Source organism: Fukomys damarensis, unplaced genomic scaffold (genome assembly GCF_012274545.1).
Source record: "Fukomys damarensis isolate Sample0158 unplaced genomic scaffold, DMR_v1.0_HiC HiC_scaffold_4, whole genome shotgun sequence".
In the NCBI taxonomy this organism is placed as follows: Eukaryota; Metazoa; Chordata; class Mammalia; order Rodentia; family Bathyergidae; genus Fukomys; species Fukomys damarensis.
Genome location: NW_022900916.1, coordinates 23,909,998 through 23,937,549, shown reverse-complemented (window position 1 = coordinate 23,937,549; position 27,552 = coordinate 23,909,998). Strand labels below are relative to the sequence as shown.

Here is a 27,552-nt window from a genome sequence, read left to right as displayed (position 1 = left end):
TGTGATGAAAGTAACCCAACATGTACAACTTAAAGGAGAAAAGGCTTATTTTGGTTTGTGGTTGCAGAAGTTTTAGTTCATGGTCATCTGGCTCCAAGGCAGAAGCACCATAGCAGAAGGGCGTGGTGGAGCATAGCTGCTGAGTCCATGGCAGCCCTCACAAGAGAAAGCAGGAGGAGCCAGAACAAGACATAGCCCCTTGGAAGGTAGGTCCTCCATGACCCAGCTCCTCTAACCTTGGCCCCACCTCTTCGTAGCCCACTCAGCTATGAACTTATGGATGGGCTGGGCTGATCCACTGACAAGGTTAGAGCACTCAAGATCCGTTTGCCTTCTGAGAGGCCCTTCTCTCAACCTGTGGGACTTGTGGGAGATGTTTTCCATCTAAACCCTAACATTCATCCTGGCGTATATAACCAGGTTTCTTTTGTGAAAGGGCAGCCCATTTGTCCTCCTGCCAGTTCTGTATAGCAGTGTTTGCTTGTCCCATGGTGCCCATCATTGAACATGTCCATAAAACCGAGGCGCAGGTGTCTATCATCCTAGCACTCCGGGAAGCTGAGTCAAGAGGGTTGGTTACAAGTTCATACCCGGCCTGGGCAGTTTAGCTAAGACTGTCTTTAAAAAAAAAAAGGTTAGAGATGTACCTCAGTGAGTTCAATTCCCCATACTGCAAAAACAAAACATTTGAAATAAAATGTTGTAGAGTTGGTAGATGAGAATGCTTGTTTTAATTTCATTTCTTTCATTAGGTTGGCTGAAGACTTTAAAAATATTTTTAGCTGGGTGTGGTGGCGCACGCCTATAATCCCAGCACTGGGGAGGCTGAGGCAGGAGGATCGCTGTGAGTTCGAGACCAGCCTGGGCTACATAGTGAGTTCCAGGTCAGTCTCAACTACATAGTGAGACCCTGTCTCCAAAAAAAATAACAAAAAAAATTTTTTTAGCCTTTTCTGTGCTGGCTAGGAAATGAATTTTCATAGTTTTACTGTTTTATTTCATTGTGTATGACTTTTTAGTAGTTGATAATTGGTAAGATTTTTGGCAGATCTTTTGTCTCAACTTTTTTTTTTTTCTTCTAAGTTTTGTTTCCTTTTAAGTAAGAACCTTTAAATTGCTGTAGGGTCAGTGAGACACTTTTCCATTTTAATATTCTTAATATTGATGGTTAAAGTCCTTTCCGTTCAGAGACCAGATGCATATTTATACATTATTTTTTTTGTTTGTTTCCCATTTAACGCTGATCATCTGGTTTGTGCTGTAAGGAGAGAAGCAGAATTGACTGTTTCATACTCTCAGCTGGTTTTGCCAGCATCATTCAATGGCAGACCTTTTCTTTCCCATTGACTTGTATTTCCAGGATCACATTTTAATTTTATGTGCTAGGACCCATTTCCATGCCTTTACATTTGTATGGCTATTTCGGCTTTTTTTTTTCTTAACTAAGGCTTAATGTGATAAAGTAAAATTCACCTTTTTTGTTGGGCACGGTGGCACATGCCTGTAACCCTAGCTACTGGGGAAGGTGAGGCAGGAGGGTAGCAAGGGTAGCAAGTTAGCCCTGTTTCAAAATAAAATTTTAAAAAGGTCTAGGGATACAGCTCAGAAGAGTGCTTCCCTAGCATGTGCGGGTTCTGGGTTCAATCCTAGTTCTGCCCTCCATCCCCCTTTCCAAGCGTTCAGTCCTGAGTTTTGATGTTCCTGTAGCTGTGTAATTGGCACATCCTTCTATTCTAAGTTTCCTGTTCCTTTCCTTCTTTGTATTCAACCCACCATCCCAGGCAACCACTGGTCTGATTTCTTTGTAGTTTTGGCTTCTTCCCAAATGTCCTATTAAGTGGAGTTACACAATATATATTCTTTTTTTTTGTGGGGGGGTGATGCGTTTGAGATTTATCCACAGTGTGTGTTAGCACCTCATTGTTTTTACATAGTGGAATGGTGCCCACGTAAACAAAGTAGTAAACTCCCTTTAGATTGTCCATTTCCTAGTTGATTTGGATTATTTATTGGTTTTTGAATAAAACTGATACATACAGGTTTTATTTGTTTATATTGGTGATGCATAATACATTCATTTTGGGGAATTTGTACACGTATATATCCTGTCTTGCTCATTTTCCATCGTGCATACATGTTTGGTGTGAGCCCAGGTTTTCATTCACAGAGGTAAACACCTATAGGTATGAGACTGCGGAATGTATGATAAGTGAGTTTTTAACTTTATAGGAAATTGCCAAGTTGCTTTTCAGAGTGGTGTTCCTACCATTTTGATTTCAGTCAGTACAAATACTGGTTGCTCCACATTCTTGTCAGCCCCTCGGTATATTTTTGAAGCCATTCTGATAGCTATATAGGTGTATCTTATTATGATTTTAATTTGCATTTCCCTGATGTCTAAGGATGTTGAACATCTTTTCGTGTACTACTTATTTACCATCCATTTGTCTTTGGTGAAGTATCTGCTCAAGGTTGTTGCCCATTTTTTATTTGGACAGTTTTTTTATTACTGAATTTTTTTTTTTCCCCCTGGTATCAGGGATCGAACTCAGACCCTTGCACTTGTGAGGCAGGTGGCGGAACCACTGAGCCAAATCTCTGGCCCTTTATTACTGAATATTGAGAGTTCTTTATACATTCTATGTACCAGTCCTTAGTCAAATACATTGATTTGCAAATATTTTCTCCCAATTTGTTTTTAAAATTTTTTTTTCTTAACTTTTTTTTTTGTACCGGGAATTGAACTCGGGTCCTTGCGCTTGCAAGGCAGGCCACCAAACCACTGAGCTAAATCCCTGGCCCTTCTTAACTTTTTTTCGAAGAGCAGATATTCTGTTGTAATTTATAAAATATACATTGTGTTTTTCTTTTCTTTTCTTTTCTTTTTTTTTTTTTTGGTATTGGGGATCGAACTGCATGCAGCCCTTCTGCTTGCTTGCAAGGCAGGTGGTTGAACCACTGAGTCAAATTCCCAGCTTACGTTGTGTTTCTGATGAGTCTTAGGAGTTCTTTACCTAAGTCAAGTTCACAAGGATTTTTCTCCTGAAGTTTTATAGCTGTAGATTCTTTTCCTTTTTCTTTGGGACAGGTTCTTACTGTTCCCAGGCATGAGTCAAGCAGCCCTCCTGCCTCAGCCTCCTGGGTAGCTGGGACTATGTGGTATATGCCACGGAACCTGACTTGATAATGTTAGGGCTTATTTTCAGATCTGAGATCCATTTCCAGGTTGGTTCTTACAAGTGGTGCAAGATGTATATGTTTTTTTTTTTTTTTTTTTTTTTTTTTTTGGTGGTACCGGGGATCGAACTCAGGTCCTTGCACTTGTGAGGCAGGCCACCGAACAGCTGAGCTAAATGCCCGGCCCAAGATGTATATGTTTGTTACGGGCCAACCATCCCCTTTATTTGTGAGAGATGAGAGAAGTGACTGACTATTCATGGCAGAAAATGACACTAAAAGCCTCCTTTGTGGTGGTTGGAGGGGCAGCTGAAGCCGTGCTTCTCTCTGTGTGCAGGGCTCCTTTCCTAGAGGCGGACAGTGCAGCCTGCACGTTCTGCAGTCGCTGCTCTCCGATTGATTTCAGAACACTTCCTAAAGAGAGTGCAGCAGTGTGCGTGGCTCCTTAGGGCTTGACATGCGGCTTGTTTCCAGCCGAAATATGTGCTTAATATTCCTGTAGCAAAAAGCATTCCCTGAAACTTTATCAACTTGGCTTTGAAAGAGAATCTTTTATTTTTTCCCTTCAGAATCAATAGATGATAAATATGTTCCTCCTGGCTGGGAGGAGGCATTTTTTTTTTTAAACCCAGAAAGGGTAAATGTAGATATCACTAAGATATGGAAAAGCTTTTAATTTAAAAATAGTACTTAATTTTACAATATAAATATTTAAATTGCCATGCCTCACATGAATTTGTCTTCAAAGTTAAATACTTGATTGGAATCTGGTTGGCAGTTTAAGGCATCGCCTCACAGCCTACTGTTTTTTTTTCTTATGAAGTTTTAATTAGGACTTGGGCTAGCAGAGGTCAACAGAGTCTCAGACCTCCATACCTTGTTTGGCAGGTTGTTCGGAAAGTGCTGGCAAGGTACCGATTCATTTTTCCTTAGTACAGCTTTGTTGGATTGGCAAGCTCTGAGACCAGCTCTGTCCTGTAGTTTCCTCAGGAAACTTGTGCATTTAGGAGTCTGGGGTCCCTGGGTGGGGGGTGTGGTTATGCAGACACTAAGTCCCTTCCCTAGGACAAGAGGGTGGGTTCTCAAACCTCACGGTGCTGAAGAGTCTGTGTCAGAACTGACTGGTCAGCTTGGGAAAAGACTGAATTTATATAAGGAAGGACAATTTTTCTCTTCCCTTTTTTGTACTGTTTGGGATGGAAAACCCAGGGCTGAACAGCACCTTGTACATGCTAGGCAGGTGCTCTGCTACTGAGCCACACACCTCAGCCTTTAAAAATTCTTTTTGAAACAGTCTCACTATTCAGGCTGGCCTTGATCTTCTGATTCTCCTGCCTCAGCCTCCTGAGTAACTGGAATTATAGGTGTGCACTATTGTGCCCATCTCCCACATTTTTAAATTGTCATTTTAAATTTGTCTGTCTTTTCTAACTTATTAAAAGTGTGGTAAAATACGCAAAACATAACATTTGCCATCTTAGACATTTTTAAGAATATAGTAATGTCAAGTATACTCTGTTTTTTATTGGTGTGTGTCCCATCTCTTACTCTTTATCTTGTGCACCTGAAACTCATCACTCATTTTTGCTGTTGTTAGTGATCTTGATCACTCTAGATATCTCATAAGTAGGATCATACAGACTTTGTCTCTTTGTGTTGGCTTTTCTCACTTGGCATAAAGTCCTCGAGGTTCATCCCTGTTGTAGCATGTGCCAGACAGAATGTGCTTCCTTTTTAAGGCTGTGTGCATTTAACATTTTGTTTATCCATTCGTCCATGGGTGGATAATTGAACGGCTTTTGGGTACTGTGAATAATGCTGCTTTGAATAAGGCAGAGGCTCTTTTCAATTTAAACTATTTCCTCATTTTCTTAATGTTAGCATTCCCACTGCTGTTGATACCAGGCACTAGTAATACTTGAAACTTTGGCATTCGCAATTTGCTTGGAATTCCATAATGCACCACGCGTTGTGCTGTGCTGGGTTTTCCCTTGGACATGTGTGAGACCCGTCCTGTAGCTGTTTGGTCCTGGCCACCAGATTCTCGGCTTCCTTGGGAATGTGGAGGTGCAGGCGCCGGCTGGAGTGGAGAAGTAGCTTCCCTCTACCCTGCGTTGGCTCACCCCTGACCGGCTGACCTCATTCCCCGCCTGCTAGCTCCCAGAGCCCACTGAATTTGCAACATCTATTTCTAAGGTAATTTATGTGGCTTACAAGTGGTATCTGCAGTCATCTGCAGAAAGCAGCCGTGTGACTACATTATGTGTAGATGTCCTGGCGTTCTGCTCGAAATTCTGTGTTCCTCTTGCATAGTCATTTCCCAGCATGTGTCTCTAGGCCCAGTCCACCTTTGCTAGGAAAACAGACCTTTCCTAGGAAAATGACTGTAAAAACCAGATATATCACATGCTTCCGCAAGGATTTATAGATAATCTGCTGTAAATTAGGCCCTGGGTGAGCTGGCTCAGGGATTCCATCCTGCAGCCTGTGTCTTGTCAGGGGGTTGAATCCTGGTTCACGCCTGACCTTTGATGGTATTCTTGCTGTTGACTCTAACAAGCACAGAGTGAACAAATAAACACAAGCCAGTATATACCTCAGAGTTAGGAATGGCGTGAATGTGTCTGTGGGTTTTTAAAAAATATTATGAGTCATGAAACAGACTTCATTGCAGAAGGAGATTTCCTTGATTTTGTTTTGGTCAATTGGGTTTCACTTATCCTAATTATGTGTCAGTTTGACTAACGTATGTAACAGCCACTGGTTTGGAAGTAGTTGAATTTTGGTCCTCAGTTCCTTGCTTTAATGTTCTTTTGGGATTTTTAAAAAAGTATATGTGCTGCCGAATTGAGTGCGTTTTTCTGGGATTCTTAAGATTAATATTGTTATAATCAAACGGGACATAAAGTTAGGGAAAAAAAGTCAGCTGCTGCTCCATATCCGGAATGCACAGCTCCCCATAGGATCATTGCTGAGTGGCACAGGAATGCGACATCCTCAGGTTTCATGTGTTCATACATTGTCAGTGTAGCTCCTTTAGAAGGGTGTCCCTTTTTAACCAGGTCTCTGCCCTACAAATCTTGTCCCTTTGTTGCATCAGTTAAGTTAAATGGTCTGTGGCATTGAGGACACTAGGATATTTTACAGAGAATTTTGCTAAGTCCCGGGGCTTGGATGACCTGAAATTCTTTTATTACCTTTTGAAGTTCAGAGCCCTGAATACCCTGACAACGCAAAGAGCAATTCTGAAAGGAGGCTTCTTTCCTTTTGTTCTAATCGGTAATTACAGCCCCGATGGCGCCTCCGTAGCAGATGCAGGAGGAGGAACGAGTTGGCTGACACAGCGGCATCACAGCAGCCCAGGACTCTGCACTGTGGTGCAGAGCTAATGCAGTTGCTGCTGGAAGCAATTTAATGCTGTACCGGAGCTCTCTGTTCCCTTTGTGTACTTCCATTAAATCCACGCATGGAGTGCTCCTCCTGGAGGCATTCAGGTTAAAGCAAGAATCCTCAGGCAGAGCCCTTTGACTTGTAAAATGGTGAAAAATCAAAAAAGACAAAGCGACACACTGTCCCTTCTGCTTCAGGGACTGACTGATCTCAGTGTTGTTATATTAAATATAACATACTTACACTTTCCTAAAATTTTTTGGTAGTATTGGGAACTGAACTTGGGGTGTTCTATCACTGGACTATGTCCCTAGTCTTTTTTTTTTTTTTGAGAACAGGATATTGTGAAATTGCCCAGGTGTGATTTAAATTTGTAATCCCTCTGCCTCAGCCTCCCAAAGTGCTGGGATTACAGGCATGCACCACCATACCCGACTCACACTTTCACAAATACTGTCTGTGTTTCTTCTGCATAAATATTGACTTGGGTATGAGTTCTGTGGCTGAGCAACAAAAGATATTTTTCAAAGTGATAATGGTGCCTAACACTGTTTAATGTACCTCGGTGACATTTTAATTTTTCCTTCAAGAACCATGTCAGAGTTAGACTTAAGTATTTTCTGTTTTCCATGTTGATGATTTTATTAGATGACAAGAAAGTGTTTACTGTAATCCTCTAATATCACTGAATTTGTAGAATCTAGTCTGTGATTTATGTTCCCTGAAAATGTTAAATTTCCTGTGATTGAGCTGTTAATTTTTAAGCAAGAAATATTAAAAGTACTACAAACAAATAAGTGGATCAGGGATTAATAAATTCTCAACAGGAACTAAATGTAAAATTCACACAGAATTAAAAAAATTCAAGTAGCTTTAGAATACACAAATCTGCGAGCACAGCAGTCAAAATAGGCTGGGGGTAGTGGAGAGATTCCCCTGCCCCTGAGGCTCTTAGTGGGAGATGAGGGCAAATTTATTGTCACGATCATACTTGGACATTAGTTAACATTTTTTGTTTTTTGTTGTGTTGATATTTGCATTGATTGTGCAAAAGTAGAGAGAACTCCTGGCCTTTGGTGAGTCAAGGTTGTATTCGTAAACTCTCCTTAGTAGTCATTTCATTAATCACCTCCATACACTCAGTTTAAAAAGGAAATGTCAGTTTCACACAAGACTGTTCTAGTGATGGAGTAAAAATTAACTTTCTTAAGTCTTGACCCTTGAGGGCTTTTTGCGGGGAGGCATTGGGGATCTAACCCACCTGTGCTCTACCAATGAGCTATGTTCCCAGACTCTTCTACTTTGAGTTTTGAGACAAGGTCTTGCCAATTGTTAAATTGCCCAAGTGGGGCTTGAACTCCCAAAGTGCTGGAATTATAGGCACGTGCCATTGCATATGGCTGGTGGGAGGACCTTACTTTTTAATATACTCTGATGAAATGGGAAGTACCTGGAAAGCTCTTGTGCATCCCCAAGGACAGTGATTGGCTACCCCAAGAAAAAAGATCTAGTGTCTAGTAGAACTGTGTTGTAAGAGTAGTTGGCAGTATGCTGGTGGTAGAAATTAGACACTATTTTGAGTGTATTCTAGAGAGAGCACATTGATAAACATATTAGAAATATTGGGAGTTGTGGTTTTCATTTTAGGGGAAGGGTGATACCAATATGGGATTGAGGGACATGAGGAATTGGCAATGTTGGATTTGAATTCAAGATGTCATGTGAATTTGTGTTTTAAGATACTTACTATATTCTTGCTCTGTTCATTCAAAAAACCTAGGATGTCTGACTCTGTAGAAGAAAAATAAGCCCCCCTCCCTTTTTCCTATATGCACATTTCATAGTACAGACCCTTTCTATGGATAGATTTCTCCCCACTAGCAATCCAGAAAGCCAGTCTGCAGTGAAACCCAGCTGGGTATTCTCTAATTTAATTCGCTTTTGACTTGACCTGGAGGAAGTAGCATCAGACCCTATAGATTGAGTTTCCACTTCAGATGCCAAAGTCTGGGCCTCTGGAACTTCTGGCCAGAGAACTGCCAGTTGGGTTTCCCATGCTCCCTTCTTGGGTTTGATTACTTTGCTACAATTGCTCACAGAACGCCAGAAAATACATACTTAGGTTTACTGGTTAATTATAAAGGAAATACAACAAATACACACGCAGTCAGGTGAAGATGCATAGAGTGAGGTGTACAAGTGTCTCCAGGGCAGAAGCTTCAATCCCCATTGGGGTGAGCCACCTCCTGCATGTGAGTGAGTCAGGTGCACCTTCCCGATTCGCTCTTGTGGAAGCCTCCTGGTTCAGCTCTCCCGAGGCATCTGATAAACCCCTATCCTTCATTACATAATTTTGGTAGGTATACAGATGAAGCAAGATGAGCCATGGCAGGTAATTGCTTGGGGTCAACATATTACACTCATTATATTACTCTCTGTACTTCTGAAATATGTTTGAAGTGTTTTAGAATTAATTAAAAAGCACTACTCATTAATAATGGCATAACACTTTATTTTGTGCCTCCGTATGCAGTGCATTGAGATATGTGTTTCACTTACATAGAACTGGTGCCAAAAACATTTAACCTGAATCTAATCTTGAGAAGAGATTTAGGTAAGCTCTGAATGATGACATTTTATGAGGCATTTGTACTTGGTCAGTTGTGAAAAACAACACAAAATGGTGTCACGAAAAGTGGTCAAATGCAATGCACAAACCTTGCTTGAGTGGGTCTCCTTGGCCCCTCAGAAGTCATAAAAGACATTTTGGGGACACCGTGATGATGAAAATAATTATAATAAATGGTATTAATGAATTAATGTTAATTAGGTATGATTGTGATTTTTATCATTCTCTGGAAGTATGTCCTTGTCCTGGGGAGATGTATGCTAAAGTGGTGTGTGTGCAAATAACATCAAAAAACAGGTGTTATATGTTAGGTTGGCTGATACTGCCTTATGGAAGTCGTCCTATTAAAACGTCCACCACAGTGTGGGGAGCCTATGCGCATATGCTGTAGTGGGCTGATTGTATGATTGAAAGTCAGCGGTTCAGCCTAATGTTTGTTGAAAGAGGGAGGAAAAAAGCAAATACGGAGACAAAGGGTGGCTCTTGGTGAAGAATGTACAGGTGTTTCTGATTTTTTTCACATTTCTGTGTGTTTGAATTTTAAAAAATATTTGGGTGAAAAAAATGGATTTCCAGGAAATATTTATTAGATTATGTATGTTGATAACAGTTTCTCTGGGAATAATTAACCCCTAATGGCATTTAAATTCTCTTCGAATTAATTCTACAGCTACTTAAATTGATCTCGTGTGTAGAAAAGCAGGAACACCATTAGTTTTATTGTATGAACGTTTAATCTCTGAATCAACGTATGACAACAGAAAGAGAAAGAATATAGGTTGAGATTTTTATCCCCTACAGGAGCATATTTATTGTATTTGAGGTGATATATCAGTGCTCTCAGCTACAAAGGGTAAAGGAAATCCTTTCATTACACACTAACAAAACATTTTTACAGTATCATGAGCCATATACTCAGAAATAGATCTGAGTTTCATACAATTGACATAATTCCTCGTCATCTATTGCTACTTTTAAAACTTCATACCGATAATGAATTAGGCCACCATGCACTATAATATTTGGTAGACTTTAGGACCAGTATCCTTAGTCCATCAGAAAATACATTTTGACATTCCAAAAAAGCAGGACTTGCAAGGTGGCATTTTAAACATAACTAACACACAGCTATGATGTTCTGCTCTTGATAGCGTTTTTTTGAAGAGTCTCCCAGTCTCTTAAGGATAAAGGCTGAGAGTAGAATCAGTATAACATACACAGAAGTCTGTTGTGAAGGCCATAAAGATTAGCTGGAAGATCCCCCCTGCCCCTCACACTGCGTACACATTGTGTGACTCGTGCTGCGTATCTCTTGGTCCACTGTCATGTCAAATACCGAATGGCTGTGTTTCCATCCAGAGGATCCACAAGGTTGCAGTCTGTCAAAGGGGAACAAATAGCAAAACCTTTGAAATCGTCAAAGCAGAACTCCAGTTGTTTTTAAGGATGTCCAGACCAGATGACCCTGGACCCTTGATGTTGCATTCATAGATTCTGGTATGGAAAGTAACCTTCGGTGGTTTAAGTGGATAATCCGATGAAAATGTGACACCCAGAAGAAACACACCACCTTCATATATAGAACCTGGGGGCCCAAGTATAGTTGCTCTCCATTCATAAATGTTATTTCCTTTAGGCCCCCCGCCTGCAGTTAGGATGATCAAGGGATATTTTGGCTAGCTCCTTCTGTATTCTTTCAGCACTAGTGAAAAACTTAGCTGTGTTTTTGCTAGAGACTTTGGTGCTTTTCTTCTGCTGGGTGGTAGGTTTTCTTGGTTCTTTCTCTTCAGGCCTGGGAGCAGCTGGGTCTCACTGGTCCGAATCTGAACTGCCCCTGCTGGTGCTGGGACTCTGATCATCAAACCTTTGTCTATCACTGGACGTCTTGGTGAACTTCACCTCTTGGAAAAAACTAAGCTGCCTTCCTGGCCCGCTTGCATGTTGCCAGGTTGAGATTATTTAAGAAAAGAGGAGCTTAACATCAGAGGGAATCTTTTTTGGTATATGAATGTTACTGAAGAGAAATAAGATGATTGGTTTCTCAGAAACTGGTGCTTATTATGTGTTTCTTCCCTCCCATCCTTTGACTCTCCCTGTCAGGAAATCAGAAATGGTTTCTGTCCAGGCATGGCCTCAACACTCTGTAAGATAGGGCTTGTGTCAAGAATTGGAAGACATCTTCTCTGTTCTCACTATTTTTTGCCCTAAGGTCATAGGTGAAACCATTTTGTTCAGGGTTATTGGGGTCTTCTGGCAAACATGGCAACGTGATAGTTACCAGGTGATTTTTGCTCTCCTCCGAGAATCTTGCTAAGTGATTGCAACAGCCCCAGTTTCATCCTTTTCTTTTGAATCTGAAACAGGTCCCTAAAGAAGTGGCTGACATCTTTAACGCCCCCAGTGATGATGAAGAATTTGTCGGTTTCCGAGATGACGTTCCCATGGAAACCCTATCCTCCGAGGAGAGCTGCGATAGTTTTGACTCACTGGAGTTGAGAAAACAGGTACGGATGTTTCCTTCTGAGGCAGGTGTATTCCTCTGGAAGCCTGCGTTTTGATGTGGATGTTGATTTCAGCGTGGTCCAAGATTGGTGATATCAGTTATTGAACGTTGTATTTTAGAAGCATTGTGCCTTCATGTTTTAAGGAACTGGCAAGAGGATTCTGTTCACGTTTGCTGTTTTAATCTTGCCCATTAAAATATTTCTTTTCAATAAAAGGACCTCACATGATCAAATCCATTTTCTTGGCTGTCACCTGGGGTGAGGCTGTAGGCAGAGTCCTCCCACGCAGCTGGCAGGGGAGGGCTGGCCTGCACCATGGGGCAGTGAGGCGCACGCGGACTGTGCAGTTCCTGTGATACAATTGCCTCGCCGTGGACCCGTAGTGAGAGTCTATCGGAACCTCACTCTTGGAACTGCTGGGGAGAGCATAATTCTTTCTTTAATGACTTTGATCAGTAGCAAACATAAGTTACAGTTTTCTGAGAGTTAGAGTCCTGGAGGTTTATATTGTGCCTTAGCAGTGGAATGGCCAATCAAAATATCTAGCCTTCAGTGGCATTTTCTTCCGACTTCATTGTAACGCTTAAAACTCCTCTCTCTCCCTCTCCTACAGCTTCTCCTCAAAGACTGTAAACTAACCCAGCCTCGCTTCAGCTGAGCAGACCCAAGAAGGGAAGCCGGAGAGCCCGCTTCACTCTCTGATCACTATGTGTTCTGGCCTTAGGGGGCGCTGTGCTTTCTGGGGTTACTGTCCTCCCCAGTCTCTGGGCCTCGTTTTATTTGATGCCTCCGTGGCATCCCACAGAATCACTTCCATTCACTCCTCTGGTTCTCCCTCTCTGTTAGACCTTGTGCTGTTTGCTGTCTCTTTTCCTGTCCCTAAATGTGGGTATTTCCTAACATTTTGTGCTCAGACCTTTTCGCTATGAGTATTCTCATTGACATCAGCTATCCTGCTTGTGGCTGCTGCCGTGTGTTTTGTGTGTAGCTCAGCTTCTCTGTCCAGCCCCGTAGATATTTTTGACCACCAGCTGGACTGGTCTAGGTTCTTCAGGGGACAGCCGAAGCTCACCATGTTTCCGCGCTTGTCTCATTTGCCCATTATTACTATTATTTTAATCTCCATCTGTTATTGTTGACTCCTCCTCTTCTTGTTCTTCTTCCGACTCCTTTCCCATCTTCCTTCTTCCCCTCCAGGAGCTGAGGAAGTGTGCGTGCCTTCCCTTCTCTTCAGCTGCCCTCAGCCTCCTCACCCTTACCCTTCCTGCTGGGATCTCTTGGGACTGCACTCTGGCCACTGCCCCTCCAGTTGCTGTGTGAAGGGTCAGGCACTGAAGGAGGGAGCGTGCAGCCTGTCAGGTCCCCTTGAGGACCATGCCGAGCAGTGTTACAGGGCCCAGCGCACAGCCTGGCACGTGCCGGACATTGAGAAGCAGAGCCACTGTTTTGGCTGCCGTGACAACTGCTTCCCCGGTCACGCCTGTCCTTCCCACCTCCCCACCCTGACCCCAGCAGGCTATGGACAACTGTGACAGTGCCATGTGCTTTTCACGCAGACACTATACTTCTTCATGGAGCTCCCGGGTGGGTGGAGGTGCTGTCACTGTCCCATTTTAGAGGACATGCAACCGAACCTCAGGTAGGGGAAAGACCTGCTGAAGGCCTCACACCTGGGGGTGCCCCACTTGATACGTGACCACTTCACAGCCTGTTAGCATCATCGGGCCCCTTACCTCCCTGCTGTGCTTCTGAGACCGGAACTGGGTTGATTCCCTGACCAAGCATGGTTCTTCCCTTTCCGTCCACTGGTCCACAGTAGGTCCTGCCTGTGTTCTCCTTACTGTTTCTCTAGACTCGGTCCTGGTTCACATCCTGTTCAGAGGTGGCTGTTTCCAGACTTCTGCAACCTTGGCTCTCACCATGGTTTCTTATGGACTTGTCTGGCTCTCCTACTAGATTAGATTACAAGCTCCTTAGGAGGGGGAGATCATCTTGGATGGGTGCTTTCTCGCTTCCCTGGCTCTGACCTGTTGTCCTCATGTTGACCCTTTCCTCGTTTCAAGCACCTAGCACCCCTTATGACTACAGAGTGAGCACTGGTGGGTGTTGGGTATAGTTGAAACAGATGCCATCGAACTGGTTCAGCAGGCCATGGCTCTCCAGTCTGTGCCCGTGTCACATGGGCTTCAAACAACCAACCACCTGTGGCACTGTTACTCGCTTATGGTTGTGGTTCTGGTAGCTATCATTGACTGAAGCCCACCAGATAAGACCCAGTATTGATTTTGAAGGATCATGAACACATTCTATTTTTTATTTTATTTTATTTTTTTTGGTACCAGGGATCGAACTCTGGTCCTTGTGCTTGCGAGGTAGGCAGCAGAATCACTGAGCTAAATCCCTGGCCCTGTTTTTAATTTTTATTTTAATGTAATAGAAGTAGATATTGATAAGGAAAGTATAAAAACAGTTCTGTGAGAAAGTAATTTTTCAAAACAAAAATAGAGAACAACAATGGTAAATACACTGTATTGTGATCTAAAAGCATATATTTTCAATTGCTAATCTTTATCTCTCAACTCATTTCCTAGTAATTCTATACCTAAAACATAAATATAAAGCATAAAACATTAAATTGTTACCAAAGTATCTTACACTAGATATAATTTTGAACAATTTCTTCCTATTTCACTATATCTATTATATATCTTGGTCCTTATTTATACTTTCAATTTCTCACACCAGAGTGACAGTTTATTTCACTGAAGAATATGGTTTCAAGGCGCATCCATTTAGCTGTAAATGTCTCCAGTTTATCCTCCTTTACAGCTGAGTAGTACTCCATTGTATTAGAAACCCACATCTTTTTTATCCATTTGTTGGTTAATGGGCATTTGGGCTGTTTCCAAGAGTTAGCTATTACAAGCTGTGCTGCTTTAAACGTGGGTGTGCATATATCGCTTTGGAATGATGCTTTTAATTCTTTTGGGAAGATACCCAGCAGGGGAATAGCTGGATCAAATGAGATCCTTAATCCCAGTTTTTTTGAGGAATCTCCAGATCGATTTCCACAGTGGTTACACCAGTCTACACCCTTACCAACAGTGGAGAAAGGTTCTTTTCCCACTGTATCCCTGCCTGTATTGGTTATTGGTTGATTTTTTAATAATAGTCATTCTTATTGGAGTGAGATGGAATCTCAGTGGTGTTTTAATTTGCATCTCTTGAATGATCAGTGATGTTAAACATTTTTTCATGTATTTATTTGCTGTTTGTACTACTTAATCTAAGAAGTATGTATTCATCTCTGATGCCCATTTTTGGATTAGGGGGTCGATTTTTTCCAATTCTTCATATGTGTTAACACATTCCAAAGAGCAGCTAGCTGTTGAAGGTTGTAACCAATGCAGCGATAATCAGGGTACATACCAGTTTTGTACAGACCTATGTGAGAAACAGGTTTTATACCCCTTAGGGTAAGGAAAATGAAAGCCTAAGGCTCAGTTTAGGATTGAGCTAAGTTGTTTTTTTTCCCATCAGGGCTGGTCATTTCAGGACCAGTGATTTCTCCCAAGCTGTGCACTGCCCTTTGAAGGCCAGAACAAGGGAGAGATAAGCCCAGAAAGATTGGAGCGTTGTACTCAACTGTTCTGAGGCTTGATCTGTCCTCTTCAGGCCCTGGGCTGGAGCTTTGGCTATTTCATGAAATGCAGACAGACCCATTGTCCTAGAACAGCCTGCAGGGACAGAGCCAGATGTCCCTGAATGCAGGTGCGCAGTGTCCTTCCTTAGCAGCCACCAGCTGGGTTCCCCAGGTCTGCCTTGGTGATCAACACTGGTGGTCTGCTTGTCAACCCCACGTACTATGATCCATTTTAACCAGCCAAAAGGCTGCGTGCATTTCAGCGCAGTGTATGTAGTTGACTCTGGTCTCGCTTGAACACAATTTGAATTTCACTTAAAAAGAAAAAAAAACTTCCCTTTTTCTGTATTTTTTTCCCAAGCAGCTGCACCACGGCTATCAACAAAGGAACAAAGTAATTTAGCTCTGAGCAGACTCATTCCAATTACCCATAATAATTCATAGACATTTTTAAGCTTAAAGAATGCTAGATGTAGGCATTTCTTTCTCTATCCCCATTTTTCCACTTGTCTATTATATCTTTTTTTTTCCCCAAAGATATCGGAGCTTGCCGAAGTGTATAATTAAAGTCAGGGGAAGGCAAGGCGGAGCTAGGGAGTCCCAGTGTGTTGTGGCGTTACAGGGGTCACTACTGTATGGTGGGGGGAGGCATAAGTGGAGTCTGGGGCGGAAACTCAGCCCCGATGGAGTGTTGGGACTCACAGCAGGCTGCCCGTGGGGGTCTCCCTTCAGCTCTGCAGTTCTTTCTCTCTCCTTTTAGACATAGAGTTAAAAGAGCTGGATTTCCTTCTTTCTACCATAGTATACCAAAGAAGGGAATAGTCATTATTAGGAAATAATCTTTCCCTTGGTTGCAGTACTGGGGACCAAACCCAGGCCCTTTGCACCGAGCTCTATCCCTAGTCCTTTTTAATTTCTTTTATTCTGAGACAGGGTCTTGGCATATTTGCCCAGATGGGATTCACGCTTGTCATTCTCCTGCCTCAGCCTCCCAGAGTGCTGGAATTACAGCCGTGTACCACATACTCGGGTGGTGATTTTTAAGATGACTCATGTACCATCTTTCCCTCTGCTCACCTGTGGTGAAACTGCTCACTGACCTCTTGCCGTCTGTGAGACAGGTGCTCTGGGGATGAGAGGGTGGCAGCTGTGTATCACCACCTGGCCATGGAGCGAGTCCAGTCTCCTGCAGTGCTGAGGGGCATGAGGGTCCCCAGCTCTGAAGCGGGGGAAGCAGGCTTAGCCATGGGGAGCAGATTTGGGTTCTGGATGCTGTCAGGGAGCAATCCTGTGTGTGAAAGGGAACCAGCTTCTCGTCTCAAGTCCTTTTCTCTGTTTTGTATCGATTCCGTGTGAAAGTAGACATTTCTGGTTGCCAGCTTTGCAGGTGCAGGAAAAGCTGAATTCCCACAGTGCCTACCAGTCATACCTGAAGTGACTAAGGTGACAAGCATTTTGGTACTTTTGAAATTGTGTGACGTGTAGGTCTTTTTTGTGGGTGTTTGTATTACTGGGCATTCAACCCAGGGCCTTCACACTGAGGTACATCACCAGCCCTTTTCATTTTTTTTCTGAGACAGCATCTCACTAAGTTCTCCAGCTGGGACTTGAACTTGTGGTCCCCTGCCTCAGCCTCCCTAGTGCTGAGATTACAGGTGCATGCCACCTCTGCCTAACTTGTAGGTCTTAATTTTTGTATGTTTTAAGAAAATGTGTGTGTCTTTATTGTGGTAAGATGGATGTAATGCAAACTTTTCCATATTAACATTTGAAGTGTACAGTTCAGTGGCATAAAGTATATTTGCCACGTTGTTTAATTGTCACCACCATCTGTCTCCAGAACCTTTCATCATCTCCAACAAAAACTTGTACCCACTGAATGGTAATTCCCCATTCTCCCTTTCCCCCCTTCTCTGGTAATCTCTGCTTCCTGTCTCTGATGCATGTGCACTTTTATTTTAGCAGGGTGTGCATTTCCATTCCAAATACTTCACAGATGAGCTGAGAAGAATTTTTATAGAGGACAGTGACTCAGAGACTGAAGACTTTGAAGGATTCACACAGAATGAGCTGAACATAAAGAGTAACCCAGAGGTAATGGCAGTGATCATCCATGCAAAGGGTTGTGGGCTGTAGTATTCCTAGTCTATTTCTGAATTGTGGTTTTATTCCTAAGAAGTTGCATGAAGCCAGGAGTGGCAGCCATGCCTATAAGCCCAGGACTGTGGAAGGCTGAGGCAGGAAGATTGCAAGTTTGAACTCAGCCTGGATATCTTAGCGCCTGGGTATCTCAGAGACCTAAGGAGACCCTGTCTGAAAAATACAAAGTGAAAAAGGACTGGGAAGTAAAAAGATTGTGCTTTATTTTATAAGCCAATTAGCATACAAAAAATTGCTACTCTAAGGCAAATCCTTGGGCTGCTAGTCCATTCCTCTCTCAGAGAAAAATCCATTTGCCTTTAAAGCCTTGTGCCCTGAAGGGTGTGTCCCAGGTGTCATCCTTCACTGTCCTTATGGAAGTTTATGTCAGGGTTTCTCCAGCCTCTTTTATCTGTCTTGGGGTGATCAGATCACCCAAGCCCTTTCCTGTTTTGTGTAAAGTAATATTCTTAGGTTTGAGTTTAATTTATTAAAAATGGAGCAGTAGCTGTAGTGCAGACTTGGAGTTCCGTTTGCATCTTGATGCTGACGGGGCTTTAATCTTAACGGTCACCCAGGCTCTCCTGGAATCTGGGCAGATCTGCTCTCAGCCCTTCTCTTTAAGAGACTGGGTGGTCGGCCTGTCTCTTTTCCTCTCTTATAATGAGGCTGGTTTTCTGCTCACTGGTATTTGAATCATATATAACTTTTTAAAGTACAATGTGTATGCATGTGTGTAAAAATAATTTTAGATTTACAAAATTACAAAGATAGTACACTCAATCCCTGCATGTTTGACCTGATTTCCTATTGCATAACTGACACATTTGTCAGTTAACTAAGAAAGTAATTCTAGTATATTACTATTAATTAAATTCTAGACTTTTGAGAGTTTTTTTCTTCATATCTTCTTTCTGTTCTAGTTTCCAATCTAAAATATTGCCTTGTGTTTAACCTTCCTATATATTTTTTTGAATATCAGTTAGCGTGTAGCTGATACATAAAAACATAAAAGATGCAGGATTTGTTACTTTTCCAAGAAATAAATACACTGATTCCTTCATTGGTATCAGAGTGAGGATGGATGGAGCTATCCACAGCCAGTAGCTCCTGGGGAACCTGTGGCAGTAAATGGCAGTGACTGGCAGGCTTTGGAAGGAAAGCCCTAATGCTGGGTTGTCTTGTTTGATGGTGGCTTTTTTTTCCACAGATAGCAATATAAAGCTGGACCAGCCTGGAGGCCCCAACTTTGCTGTGGCTTTTCTTTTCTCTCTTTTTTCCTCTTCCTCTCCCCACCCTTTTTCTTCTTCTTCTTCCTCTTCCTCTTCTTTTTTTGTGTGGAAGCAGTTTGTCTGGCAATTTGTTGGTTCTGTTCAGCAGTTCCTTGTCAGCAAAACTAAGATCCTTTCATACCCTAATGGCTATCATCTCTTAGTAACTTATTGATCTGTCCTTTAGCTAAGTGAGGGGCAGTGAATTACCCAAAAGTCTCTCCACTCAGGGTCTACCCATGTAGGGTATGAACTGTGATGTGCTGCCTGCTCTGTGATAAAGTGCACAGCTCAGTGCAGGTTCACCTGCAGATACTTATTTCGTATGTCATTCAGAAAATGAGCATTGTTGCCTCAAATGCATGCTCTTGAAATCCTTTCTTACAGTGGGATGTTGCCATGACCTTGGTTTCTGGTGGTCCCTGACCTGATGGGAAATGCTCACAGCCAAAGTGCTGGCCTGACACTCATCTTGGGGTTCATCTTGGGACCGGTGTTGATGGTTTGCTCTTTCTTGACCTCGTCAGTCCTTTGGAATGAGCGCTTCCACTTTTTTTGGTACAGAGAGGTGGGGTAGATGATGAGTAAGATAGAAAAATAGAGCAAATCTGAAGTCTCCCTGGCAGCATCCCCTAAAATTGGGTTGTTTTGCAGGCCTCCTGCTACTCCCACTTTGGATTTTGAAGCTACTTCTGTGAAAAGTTAGGGTATGAACCAGTCTTATCTCCCCATTCAGCATGGTATGGATTGGTGCCCGGGGTTGGCAGTCATCTGTATTTTTTTCCTCCCTCTCATTTCTGCCGTGAGTCCAGCTAGAATTTAGGGAGTCACTGGAGAGGAGGTACTGTTACCGAATTGTCTTTGGTCCATCTTATGGCTGCTGTACCTGTGGTGGCCTATCTTTAGGACTCCTTGACAGCAGTTCCCAGGCTGAGTTTTCCCCCTTGTTGTAAAGAAAGGATGCTTAGATGTCCTTGGACTTGAATAAACTTCTCCATACTGTCACTGAGTCGCAGTCACATTTCAGGTGTTATCCCACTGTCACCTGGATGATGTCACCCTGTTATCATCTGTCCTGAATGCTCAGTTGAAACCCAAGTGAGGTTTTAATGCTGGAGAGATTTGTAGCATGTGGTGTTTGGAAATTTGGAGTGAGATTAGGGTGAGAATTTCTTGAGCTGTGTGACTTGATTTCACCCTGTGGTTCTGAAGGTTACAGAGGAGGATGACTCTGGGGTCCTCTCCTTGATCTAGGACCCATGCTGCCCTGAGGGTGGCGGGTCCCCACTAACCCCAGTGGCAGGTCTTCTGTCTGCCCTTGGTCACTTCACTAGGGTGAAGTCTTCTCTCCTGGCTGGCCTTTCATGAGTCCTGTTCCAGGTGGTGGTTGGAACTGGTTGGTATTCTCCACGCACGCCCCTCTAACTCTTCTGTCATGCGTACCCGTTTCTTTGATTCTTTCTCACTTGACCTAGTTTCCAGATGTGCCAGCTGGGTTGTTCACCATAGAGGAGCCTCACTTGTTGGTGATTGCTCACAGGCCGACTCCCTGTGTGTCCGTGGTGTGGTGTGGGCATGGTTTAGTAGTTGATTGCCTGTGCTTTGTTTTCATTCATCAAAAATTTAATTCCATGTGAATTTAACTGAAGAGCTCATGAAGCCAGTAGTAGAAAGAAGTGTTTCACTACCCATTTCTTCTAAAATGTTATCTGAGTACTTTGAAATGAATGGGTTTAGGGGGTGAGGAGTAGATCCATTATAGACAGTGTCTTTGTTCTTGTATTTTATTAGCTCGTGGAGTCAGATTTGTGTGACAATGATAAAGCATCTCTGGTGAGTGAGGAAGACGATGATGAAGAAGAAAAGGTTACACCCAGGAGAGGCAGATCTAGAAGCAGCAGCAGCATTGGCCTTCGAGTAGCCTTTCAGTTCCCCTCCAAGAAACTGGCAAAGAAGTCAGATAAAAATGGTTCTTCTGAGTTGTTTTCTAGCTCGTACTTACAGGACAGTAAAAAAATGATTGGAAGAAAGAAAAGCTGCAGGCAGGCGATGGAAGGGGAGGATTCCGATTCTGAGGACGACTCCAGGGATGAGAGCCAGGAGGGCTCGGATGCTCTGCTGAAGAGGAACATGAACATCAAGGAGAACAAGGCCATGGTGAGTGAGGTTCCCAGGCAGTGCCAGGGTTGGCTGGGCTGTGACAGCAGGGGCTAAGGTTCTGGGGCAGCAGCCTCTATGGGTGCTGCCACTTTGGCTTCTGTGGGCAAAGTGGGCTCTGGGGATTGTGTGTCCTTTTTCTTTTCTAGAACCTAAAGCATTATTGTACAATAAGCTGTGGTTTGGGACTAGAAAGAGGCTCCCTGGACTGTTCATTTATAGTCCCTACAAAGAGGCAGTTGCTGATGGTACTTAGTGTTTATCAGGTTCAGTTCTAAATCAGTCATGGTATTGAGGTTGAGAAGGGCTGAAAACTGGGCTGAGTCCAGTCAGAGTTGCCATGGGCAGGGCGGGCAGGCAGCTTTTACCTAGAAATTGCTCTATTATGGAGATATCATCTGAAGGAATGGGAAAGGTATAGGAATTAAGCAACTTAACACAACACATTTTAAAACTCATCTGTCAGAACAGTTAATAGGACAAAGCAAGTTTTTTTTTCTTACATGTTATTTGGTCAGTAGCTTCATTTGATCATTTTTGAGAATCATTCATTGCTTGCTTCATAATTTTGTATAGACAGAATTTTTTTAAAATTCTAAATTCTTTTCATTGTGTATTTTTTAGAAAGCATAATACTGACACTGTGAGTGCACTCATGTCTGCTAAGAAAACGGAAAACTTTTAGGGCAATTTTTATCTAAGAAACATTAGTTTGGCTAGTGGAAAATTTTAGCACTTTCTCTCCTCAGTAAGAACTATGTTCTGTGTGGCTTTTTAAATTGGTACCCATGAATGTACATAACTGTAAAATTAATCCTGATTAAACTCTCTGATTGGGATATTAGTACCTGTTGTTTGGTATTAAATGAAGCGTTCGTTTGGGAGTATCTTTAGAAATTGTTTTTATTGGTGAGAAGTTAACTTAGGGATCGGATTTTTGAACACTGACCATTAAATCATCTGGTTGAGCTGTTTTGTTTTAAGGACATACTCAACCTTGAATTCAATTGTGTAAAATTTGTCCTGGGTCACACTGCTAATTAGATTCAGGAACTGACCGTGTTGCTCGAGGCCCAGATATTGTAGTCCTCATACGGCGTTGTCCCTAGATAAGGAGTGGGCACAGAATTGACTCAGATGAATGCTGGTGTCAGCTTCTCAGTTGATATTTCCTCATGAGATAAATTCCTCACGAGTAAGATTGAAAGTGTCACACGTGTTGAGGTTCATGTAAACTACTCAAGTGGCAAAATTGAAGGCTCATGAGAGGAAGTGGATGACCAACACATGGCAGCATTGACTTACATCAGATCCTTTCTTTCACTCTGAACCCTAGCTCGCTCAGTTATTGGCGGAATTGAACTCAATGCCAGATTTCTTCCCAGTTCGAACCCCGACCTCAGCTTCTGTAAGTGGAACTCCTCATAATCATTCAGTCATTGCTGTTTGGTAACCAGATGCCAGATGGCTTTTATCCAGTTGGATCTGCCTGTGCTCTTGGTTTTAGAAGAAGAAAACAGTGCGACGGGCCTTCTCGGAGGGACAGATCACAAGGCGCATGAACCCAACCCGAAGTGCGCGGCCCCCGGAGAAGTTTGCTCTAGAAAACTTCACTGTCTCTGCCACAAAATTTGCAGAAGAATTATACAGTTTTAGAAGAAGGAAGACAATTAGTGGGGTACTTTCTAATACATGAATTAGTGTTGGCTTAACCCAGTGGTCCCCAGTCTGAGTGTGCATCAGGTCACCCCAGGGCTAGTTACAGCTGCAGTTTCTGATCAGGAGGCCCAGCTCAGACCTTGCGTTTCCATCACGTTCCCAGGTAGTGCTCATGTCCCTGGGACTACATTTTGAGAACCCTGGTCCAAGAAAGTTCTGTACCCAGACTGAGCTGAGAGGCAGCTCCCTGGTTACTTGTAATGAGCTGGATTCTGCTTGATCACTGGTGCAGACAAAAATACCTGTGAACAGCTCCCATCAGCACCAGTTTGCCCATTTCTGGATGGGGCTTTTCGAGGGCCTTCAGTCTGGAGGGAGAAACTGCCATACGTGAGCTTGGCTGCCCAGTGTGATTGACTTCCTTCCTTATGTCCACAGTTTTCAGTACAGAACCCAAAAGCCCAAGCCTCTCGCTATTACTGTATCCCTGTGCCAAGGAGGGAGCTTGGCCTGGAGCAGGAGCGCAGTGAATAGCTGCACGGATGAAAGTTTTCTGAGAAGATGGAACAGACACGTTAGCACTAGTGGTGCTAGATCTCAATAAAGTTTAAGATTTTAATATTATTTTTAAATGGCTCTGTGTATCTCATTCCCGGTTCTACTGTTCATCTTGCAGGGGAAATGCCAGGGGTATAGACAGCGTCGTCGTGTGTCTTCATTTCGGCCAGTGGAGGACATCACGGAAGAGGACTTGGAAAATGTTGCCATAACTGTTCGAGATAAAATCTATGATAAAGTTCTGGTAAGTGATTTATTAGTAGTAATTTGTATGATTGGGATTCTTACTGGGTGTTGAAAGCATTGGTATTTGAAGTCCCCCGTCCATTTTATACTACCAGGGTTTAGATCCTGCCCTCTCCCCCAAGGACTTAGAAGCAGGCTTTGTATTGTCGCTGCAGCTACAGTAGTCATGATAATACAGTAGTCACATTGGTGACTTAAAGGGCACCGCATCACTGTTCGATAAGTAACGGAACACTGTCTTAATGTAGTATTAAAATGTTTCTAATTGAAATGCGAACGTTTTAAAACATAAGGTTTTACACGGAAGGTACCCAGGTCTGTGGTCTCAGGCTGGAGTTGACTGACACGGCCTGGACTTGTCACATGCAGTCAGTCACCTGTTGGTCCCTAGGGGCTCCACCGTGCTGGCCCCAACCTTTCCTCTGTGCTTTCCGAGTGCCTCTGGTGTGCTTTTGTGGCCCCAGACCTGAAGTGCTTACACCTGGCAGAGGTCACTGTGGTTTGTCCTGGGGAAGTGATCGAATTGATTCCGGGAGGGAGGCGGTGCTTTGTGCACATGGTAATGTATGTGACAGCATCTGGCCTCACAGGCATCACTGCACAGGTCCCCAGGTTCGCTGCTCACACCTTTCCCCCCAGGGCAACACGTGCCATCAGTGTCGGCAGAAGACCATTGACACCAAGACCGTGTGTCGGAACCAGAGCTGCGGCGGGGTGCGAGGACAGTTCTGTGGGCCGTGCCTGCGCAACCGCTACGGCGAGGATGTGAGATCGGCGTTGCTGGACCCGGTAGGAGCAGTGTTGGCGTCTGTCAGAAACTGCACGGATGAAGGAAGCAAGCTCAAAGTGGGGGACCTGCAAGGGCTGTGGGATTTGTAGAGCCCTCACCACTTTCCCCTCCTTCCCCATCCTAAGACTAGGGGGAATGAAAAATAGCATTTCCTCCTGGAAAGGAAACAAGCTGGCCGACAGGAGGGGAGAAGTGTGCGTTGAGCTAAACTTCTCTTCAGTTGTCTGGTTTTGTGCAAATTAATCCTGTGACTTTCCCCCAGCAAAGTGATTGACCCGTGTTTTCTTGGCCAGGGTGGGCACATCACAGCGTTGCCTGTGTGTCTGACAGCACTAAGTGGGTCTCACATGGGCCAAAGCAGTTATTTTTACCTTCACTTTTAACGAATACATTCTGCTGTAAGAAGTAGGTATGTAACCTGTTTATGCTTCAGTTCCCTCCGAAGAGAGATGGCAGTGCCAGTTACTGTGTATGACCTTGAACCCAAGCAGCCCTGCTCTCTGGGCTCTGTGCTCTTAACCTTTTCACTTTATTGTGGGACCTCTCCACTAGTAATAGGAGTGCGTGTACTATCCCCAGCTCACAGACCTACTGTTCAGGTTAATTTATTTAACATATCTGGAGAATTGAGATTCATACCGTGTGCTCCTAAAACCAAGGCCAACTTTGTGGGTGTGACCTGGGCATTTACAGAGAGTTCACACTTGGCTTAATGCTTTGGAAAGTCTAAGTTTGGAAGAGGAGCCTCCACTAATCATGTGGTCTTGTCTAAAACGGTCAGTTTCTCAGTGATATGGAAAATTCAGCCTTGAGGGGTTTCCCTGAGAAGGAAGGCGATGCACTAGAGAGAGAACTCCTCCTAGGGAGGGGAGTGCCCTGTGGTAAAGACGAGAAGAGGCCCAGGCTTGATGAGAGACCCTTGCTTTGCCAGAGCCTTTAGACAGTGGGGGGATTTCTGTCACTGTCTCTCTCAGGATTGGATGTGTCCTCCGTGCCGTGGGATCTGCAACTGCAGTTACTGTCGGAAGCGTGACGGCCGCTGTGCCACAGGGATCCTCATCCATCTGGCCAAGTTTTATGGTTACGATAATGTGAAGGAATATCTAGAGAGGTGAGTCTAGCCATTTAGATTTCAGGTACAGTCCATTGTGGAAGACGCTCTACACATGGCTGATTATGAAAAACACCTCCAGTGCCATCTGTTCTGTGTCCATTTGCATTGAAGCGGCTCAGAAATGGCACTTTCCCTATTGGGAAATGCCCTCTTTTCCAAAACTTCCCCGTGGTATAAAAGAGAAAATGGAAGGGATACATAGGGCTGGCTGAGGGTGATCTGGGAAGACTATGAAGAGCCAGAGGCAGCCCTAACCACACTGAGCAGAGAGAAGATCTGACTCTGTTCACAGAGATGAGGACACAGATTGGTGGGCTACAAGTGTCATTTCTGTAAGGAATCTGAAGTGTGGGTTTGGCATGTGGGAGTGAAGAGTCACACTTGGGCCACATAGTATCCAGGATGTGCAGTTATAAGGAGACACAGGATGTTGGTTTGGTGGGAGGGGGTGCATACTGGGGATTGAACTCAGGACCTTGTGCTTATGAGGCAGGCGGGGGCGCCACTGAGCTAAATCCCTGAAGCAAGAAGCCAGGATTTTGAGTGTCAGGAGATAGCGGCTGGTTGGTTCTTTGCCTCATCTGATTAACTGCTTATCAAATACTTCTCATCTTTTTCTCAGCTTACAGAAGCAGCTGGTAAAAGACAATTGAGAGAAAAAAGAACAAGCCAACTCAGAATACTCCAAGACATGCATACCATTTGTGCCTAAGATTTGTTACAGTTGTATTTTTATACAGAAGTTCTTTGTAGAGTTGATTGTTTCTGAATACTATTTTAAAAAGTTGTTTCTATGCTTAAAAAGATTTTTCAGGAAAATAGAAAAGCAGAGGAATCTATATCCATGTATATCCATGTATACACAGATCTGTGTTGTTCTAAGTGTTTCCTTAGTATGATTCAGGAGGACAGTTTACATGGGTGGAATTAGAGTTCAGGTAAGTTACCAAGAAGACCTTGTATAAGCAGCTCTTGACTTTTGACATTGTGTAATTACCTTTTACTTCCCAAACTGCCACCCTGTGCCATTTTTACTGGCATTCATCCCTTTAGTTTATCATATCGTGAGTGATTGACTCAAACCATGTAGTTTATCCTGCTATGGGTCATTTATACTGAAGAATGTGCCCCTAAATTACAAAGTGCAATTAACCACATGAGAGTTAGTAGGGTTTTGTTTTTATTAAAATGAAACAAAAGTGGACTGTCATACTGCAGACACTGGAGGCCTTGGAGTGCCTGTCTTTTCTTTTATGACTTGCCCGGAGCCTGCTGCTTCTAGTTTTGAAAGAATTTAAGGGCTAAGTTTTAATTTAAAAAGATTTTGATATTTACTCTCCATAAGAACTAAGATTCCCCTTCCTCCAGGCTGCGTGGTTTTTGATAGTTAGTGCAGTCTTGGTGAAAATGTGAGAAACGGTATATTTTTGTGTTGAGATATGGGGTATCTGAGAGGAACCCTGGGTAGCTAAAATCAATGAACATAGTTCCTGAACAGGTTTCTATTATTATTTTCTATATTTGCTTCTTTGTCTTTCTGTCCCATTCTCCACTGTTTAAGGATACTGTTTTAAAAACTGAATGCACATGTATGTAAGTTACTAAGAAATGACATAAGCGGAAATGTTTTATGCCCTTCAGTAGAATACATGAATAGGAACCGGTGTAGTGACAGTAGGAGATGCTTACTGTTCTGGCACAGGCTGGAGCAACAGCAGTCCCAGTACGAGAGCCACCTTATGCTTCTAGCAACAGAGCCACACCTGCCAGCACCCACTTAGCTGTCTTCTCCTTGCTCTTCAGCCTGAAGGTCCAGATGTAGGTGGAGCCCCTCGTTTTGTTTTTGTACACAGGGCACTCATAGGTGTGTTTGGTTTCTTGTCTGTCCATGGGTATGGCTTTGGCAAAGATGACTGGCATCGTGGATGTCAGCTCCTTGAGACGGGCTTCAACGATGGTTCCAGACTGAATGTCCCATCTGGCACCTACGACAGAGACAGCAATTGCTAGCTGTGTGGCTTGTTGGTACTGATACTCTCACTGAGGCAATAAACGTTCTGATTTTACTACATCTTTTCTTGTCAGTGGCATCCTGACCTTGCTGGGCCATGACTGAGATTTGAGAAAGGTTAACTTATCTATCCGAGACATACATTACTGTTCTGCATATAAAGGTTAAACAGTTTATATAACAATTCGAGCCGACACACACAAAGAATTCAGACACGTTAAAGCAGATCTCTCACTCCTTAAGAAATCTCCAATTCAGGACATT

The 27,552-nt window shown here is 43.3% G+C and overlaps 2 protein-coding genes and 1 pseudogene across 3 annotated transcripts in view; 1 reads left to right on the top strand and 2 right to left on the bottom strand.

Annotated features, from left to right (window-relative positions):
• The first annotated feature begins 186 nt into the window (after positions 1 to 186).
• On the top strand, positions 187 to 27,348 carry Cdca7l (cell division cycle associated 7 like). Of its 2 annotated transcripts, none has more exons than XM_010641101.3 (10): positions 187 to 206; positions 11,560 to 11,700; positions 17,309 to 17,437; positions 20,545 to 20,910; positions 22,247 to 22,318; positions 22,418 to 22,588; positions 23,246 to 23,371; positions 24,013 to 24,162; positions 25,138 to 25,274; positions 25,900 to 27,348. In XM_010641101.3, the coding sequence occupies exons 2-10, from the start codon at positions 11,638 to 11,640 to the stop codon at positions 25,928 to 25,930; spliced, it is 1,245 nt and encodes a 414-aa protein (XP_010639403.1). In that variant the 5' UTR covers positions 187 to 206; positions 11,560 to 11,637; the 3' UTR covers positions 25,931 to 27,348. The 2 variants fall into 2 exon arrangements, with proteins under 2 accessions (XP_010639403.1, XP_010639402.1); XM_010641100.3 differs by having other exon boundaries at positions 17,306 to 17,437.
• Positions 10,414 to 11,639, bottom strand: LOC104874148 (annotated as a pseudogene).
• The window catches only part of Dnah11 (dynein axonemal heavy chain 11), a 174,595-nt gene continuing 173,840 nt past the window's right edge, over positions 26,798 to 27,552 (bottom strand). Inside the window, exon 47 of the mRNA XM_033757147.1 lies at positions 26,798 to 27,262. Within this exon, the coding sequence (XP_033613038.1) occupies positions 27,015 to 27,262 (248 nt within the window). The 3' untranslated portion in view covers positions 26,798 to 27,014. The remainder of the gene's footprint in view (positions 27,263 to 27,552) is intronic.

Coding starts and splice junctions, on each gene's coding strand:
- Cdca7l (XM_010641100.3), top strand. CDS start 11,638: ATGGAAACCCTATCCTCCGAGGAGAGCTGCGATAGTTTTGACTCACTG. Junction 23,372..24,012: donor AAATCTATGATAAAGTTCTG/GTAAGTGATTTA, acceptor CTTTCCCCCCAG/GGCAACACGTGCCATCAGTG. Junction 24,163..25,137: donor GATCGGCGTTGCTGGACCCG/GTAGGAGCAGTG, acceptor TGTCTCTCTCAG/GATTGGATGTGTCCTCCGTG.